The sequence below is a fragment of the Rhinolophus sinicus genome, linkage group LG16 (genome assembly GCF_036562045.2).
Source record: "Rhinolophus sinicus isolate RSC01 linkage group LG16, ASM3656204v1, whole genome shotgun sequence".
Classification (NCBI taxonomy): Eukaryota; Metazoa; Chordata; class Mammalia; order Chiroptera; family Rhinolophidae; genus Rhinolophus; species Rhinolophus sinicus.
The window spans coordinates 25,594,730-25,599,832 of NC_133765.1; the positions used below are offsets into that span (position 1 = coordinate 25,594,730).

The 5,103-nt window shown below is 44.4% G+C and overlaps 1 protein-coding gene across 1 annotated transcript in view; it reads left to right on the forward strand.

Moving 5' to 3' along the window:
- MYO1H (myosin IH) overlaps positions 1-3,728 on the forward strand; it is a 48,729-nt gene extending 45,001 nt beyond the window's left edge. The window contains exons 27-31 of the mRNA XM_074321620.1: positions 14-149; positions 548-618; positions 762-859; positions 1,921-2,020; positions 3,137-3,728. Of these exons, the coding sequence (XP_074177721.1) occupies positions 14-149; positions 548-618; positions 762-859; positions 1,921-2,020; positions 3,137-3,160 (429 nt within the window). The 3' untranslated portion in view covers positions 3,161-3,728. The remainder of the gene's footprint in view (positions 1-13; positions 150-547; positions 619-761; positions 860-1,920; positions 2,021-3,136) is intronic.
- The last annotated feature ends 1,375 nt before the right edge of the window (positions 3,729-5,103 follow it).

The following is a 5,103-nucleotide window of genomic DNA, read 5'->3' on the forward strand; positions in this document are numbered from 1 at the left end:
AATCTCTTTGCAGTACGGTATCCCGGTCATTAAATATGACAGGAAAGGCTTCAAGGCGCGACAGCGGCAACTCATTCTTACTCAGAAAGCGGCTTACGTAGTGGAACTTGCCAAAATCAAGCAGAAAATAGAGTACTCAACACTCAAAGGTACGAAGCCAGCAATCTTAACTCATTGGATTGCCTGGCTCCTGGGCACACGAGTCATGAAGGTGCCTTCAACTCGAAGGCCTCCGTGTAGGGGGGCTGTCCAGGCCCAGCCTGGGTCTCTTATTCTGGCACAAATATCAGGGGTACCCTTTTCCCTCAAGTAACCAGGCTGGACGGCAGTCACCTTCCACAGTGACCTGTTTTTTCATTCAGCGCTTCTCTCTCTACAGCCCAATAGCACGCTGTTTGAGCAGGTCCTTCATCCTACCAGGCCCAGCTAGGAGGAGAAAGTGTGTGTGTGTGTGGGGAGGGGTGGTTAGCGAGACCCGAGGCATACCTTTTCTGTATTAACGCCAAGTTGTCTAGTTCCTGGTTCCTAATTTTGGATCTGTCCTAAGGTGTCTCCACTAGCAATCTGAGTGACGGAATCTTAGTCCTTCATGTTTCGCCAGAAGTCAACAAGCAAAAGGTAACTGACGACCACCAGTCTCTGCTAAGGAGACTGCCACACACACTGCCGGAATGTTGACTACTGTGAAACCTCAGTAGGGGAGAGTATTTTTCTTTAAACCGCTACTCCTGACATGGCGTGTCCTCTCCTCTCCACCTCAGGGGGATGCCGTCTTACAGTGTGAACACATATTTGAAGCGGTTACTAAACTGGCCATGCTGGTTAAAAAGGAGAACATTGTAAATGTTGTTCAAGGAAGGTAGGTTGGTCCCATCTTTGGCTCCGGAAGTAATGCAATGTTAAAATGTTTATTTGCGGATCAAGGAAGAATTGAATTGTAGCCTGCCTCTCCCCATAAAATGAGCATTGCCTACAAGAGCGGGGGGAAAGAAGCCTCTAGTGGGGTACCCGTGCCCTCTCTGATACGAAGAACATTCTCCCTTGCCTTCTATGGGTTGGGCTCCGGGCAAATGAAGTCAGTGATTACTTACTGACGTAAGCCAACAGTGAGTGGTCTTACCATCCAATGTTGAAAGGAGGTGCTTATGTTCCTGAGGGAAGCTGCCACAAACTGAAGGCTGGGACTCTGGGCTGGAGCAGGTGACAGCCACACCTTTGCTGCTGAAACCTGTTTTTTTGGACACTTGGTTGAACACAGTGGGCCTCAGTTTTGCAGGCTGCTTCTAGACTGACTAAGGGACACGTGCTGAAAAGTCTCTAGGACGTCAGGGAAAAATACCTGGCATGTAGAGTACTTAATTCTCTCAACAACTCTGCAGTAGGTGCCACCTTCTGCATTTCCCAGGCACAAGGTGGTGACCCAGCATGCCACATGTCACCTAGCTGGTCAGGGATGATGGGCGGTTTCCCAAGGCCAGGCTTGGTTCTCATTCTCAGACTGCATCAGGCACAGCACCCTTAGCCCTGATGAGCTCATTCATGTGTGGAATGGGGAAAGAGACTTGGGTCCCTGGGACAGTGGTGTGTTTTACTGGACCTCTGAGGGACGACCTCGCCCACTATGAGAGCTGCAGCATGAAGATGTAGAAATGGTTCTTCAGACCTCAAATTGGCCCCTTGAAGAACTGAATGTGCTAGATTGATTTGTAGATAACTACAGAAACAGGTGGTAAGGTTCCCAGTTGTGGAAGTGGGTTTCTTCTTTTGATTATTCAAGTATGCAGTAAAGCTTCCTGTAATAAAACAGGAATTCGATCTTGAAACTAGTAAAACTGCATAAGTAAATTTCTTTTGCAGACCAAAGGCTGAAGGGGGAAAAATACTACAGTATGTCAATAATCCACTGTTTTGTCTGTTAAGATTACAGTTTTATATTAGTCCTGGAAAAGAAGGCACAATAGTTTTCAACACTGGACCCGAAGAACAAATCTATAAAGATAAAAATGGACAGTTAACAGTGGTGAGTGCTGTTTGGGGAGGAGGGAGGTAAACGGTTTTAGATGAGAACAAAGATTAAAAGGCCACCAATTTCAGTCCTTCTATAGACTGAGTGCAATCCTAAGCTAGTTCACCTCTTTATTTCTGATTCTGCATCTGAAAAACAGGAAGGAATGGATGCTAGAGGTATATATTCCAAACTGAATGAAAAGGGAAAGAAGTTTACCTACCATGTTTAGTTGTCAGTGAACCAGAAGTGGGCATTAAATTCTTCTCAGTTTTAAATGACAAAGCCCAACGTTTCACTGGCTGGGGAAGGCCTTAGGTTTTATCACAGTGGTTCTCAAACTCCACATTGCAATTTCCTGGTGAGCTTCAAAAAATTCCAGTGTTTGTATCTCACCCCCAGACACTGCGATGTAATTGGCTGTGATGTAGCTGGGGGCTGGGCTTTGGAACCACTGCTGTCTCAGCGAGAAAGTCAAATGTGCTGATCCCACCAGCCCTCACAGGCAAGCAGTACACTGAGCTTGTTTTGATCCAATTTTGCCAGATAATATGTTAATTTTAACATATGAAAAGCTGAGGGGGCTGAATCTTTAAGATGTATTTTGTATATAAACCACGTATTAGTCATTATTTGATACAAACTAATTAGAAAATGGTCTATCAACAGGGAGTATCTCATGCATTTCAGTTCACAAACATTTAACGAGGATAGTGTTTTGTGAATGTAAAGAGTACACAAAAGTGTCTTTTATAACGTAACTGGCCCTACACACAATTAACGCCTCTGGGATAAGTTAGACTATTTAAGCATGATTTTCAATGTAAAATAGAAGGTGATTTTTCGGTTTATATGCTCTTCAAACGTCCACCCCTAAGATCGAGTACCTCTGGGAGTCACACAGCCAATCTTCCTGCCTGAATGGCTCAGGCGGACGATGCTGAAGCCCTCAGTGAGCCCATTTCTAAACGTGGCTCCTCTTGTGGGAGCCGGGGCAAGAGAGATGGTGTGGGTGGTGGGGCTGGCTTCTCACAGCTCATTCACACCTACCTGAGGATGCTGACAGTTGGGGTGATAACTGCTTCCTTCTGAGGTGAGCAGCCTCCACACCTAAGCGTGGACTCTCCCCAGGTGTCGGTCCGCATGAAGTCCTGAGAGAGGATGACGTCTGACTGAGACAGTACCCAGGAAGCAGGAATTTGAGCCGGTTTGCTACACCTTCCAGGAAAGGTTACGGCAGCTCTAAGGAAAGAATCATCACCTTTGAAGAAACGGAGTGGCACCTTCTGCCAGAGCCCTACTCCAGCGTCCCAGGCGCCCTGTGGCACTAAGGGTCTTCTTCAGGGAGCCAACCTCAAGTCACCCGAGGAGGTGGTGGTTTTAAATGTTCCCAACAGGACCTACACTTGGGCACGTAAACCTGTCATTCTAAGGTAGGCAACAGATTCTCTCTACCTTCGTCAGACTGCTTCCAAGGCACAATGAAGTACTCTATCTGGTCGGAGTAAGTAAACGACATTTCACAAAGCTGTGGAATTTGAACTGTGGTTTAAATGAATGGAACTTAGAACTGGACCCACTTCTTTAGCAACAGATGGGCTCCTTTGGTTCCAGATGGTGAGCTGTGGCCCCTCCGACCCTACCGCCCCAGTGTTAAAGCGCTGGCAACATCGCTGATTCATTCAGCTTTTTCAGAAGCCCCGCATATTTCTGCTCAAAATTTCCTTCCAATGTTTAAATTCAATCACTACAGATAAAACGACTCCTCTTTTCTACCCTAAGCAACTTTGACTCTTTTGCCGCGACGGTCGGATACATCCGTAATTTTTATACATAAAAGTGTCATTTCTATACAAAGCAGCTCAAATTGTTATGAACTGTGTAAAATAGTCAAAATACCAACTTTTTGTTTTTTTGTGGATTTGACACATTTTGAAAAGAAAACCAAAAACAAACTTGAAATCAATCAATGCAGCAAAAGAGTTAAGGGGACAGAGTAGAAGATGCAATTCTGTGCCTCGTTCTCTTCGCTGAAAACTGTGCTTCAGTGGCTTTATTGCGCTGGGTGTTTCTGAAAAGACCCAGAAAACAGATTTAAGTAGAAGCGTTATATGTAACTTTTATTTTTACCTAGGTCCACAAACGCTTGTACAACATACTTCTAAAGCTTATTAGCATTTTTTTCATAGCACAAAGGTTAGTGACACACAGATGTGTAAAGACATATTCTAAGAGTCAGGGCTGACTGCTGTTCACACTTGAGCCCTGAATAGCTGCTGTAAGATACAAACACCCCCAAACAGAAAGTGGGTTACTCGTACAGCAACCAACCTGCTAAGCCATTGCAGGAGGGCAGCAGAAGAGGCTATGCCAGGAATTGTCTCAGGCACAGGCCCCCAGCCACCACAAGCAGATGGCCTATTTGAAAAAACAACTTGATGACAAAGGACCTAAAGCTGTTCCACTGTTTTCAATTGTAAGCGACTGCAATGTAATAAAACTTGACTCTTTACCAAATCTTAGACTCGTGTTTTACTTGGATGGTTCTTAGGTATAAATATTGACTTTTGTTTGCCTTTAGTGCCAACAGAAGAAAAATCAGTTCCTTGTAGAATAGATTCGGTAACAGAGCTGGACGATGTGCAGCTCACAGTGGCATTAACAACGGAATGTTTTGTGGATCTGTTCCTATCCCAGGGAAGCAAAGACTCAAAGCTATGAGTGCAAAGTTGGAGGAAAAGTGAAAGTAGAGAGACTGCCAGAAACATTAGCTCATAAGGTGTAGAAGCCCAAACAAATCAGATTGTTCCACACACGTACTCTTCACGTAAACATTTAAAAAACAATTATATGATGGCTTTTCCATTCCTACAGAAAACATCAGAACTGACATTCACTTTAACTTTCTAAAAAAGCTCAACCCAAACAGCTGGGTTGGTGTTTAAAACTCAAACAGTATAAAATATTTACAAAACATTATTTTTAAGCCCCCCCCCCTTTCCTTAGCACTTAAAATTCAAATGGCTTAATATGAAAGTTTCCCACACAGCAGTTTTAAAAAGCATCTACCCAATACTTGATGTTTAGGTCCAGTCATG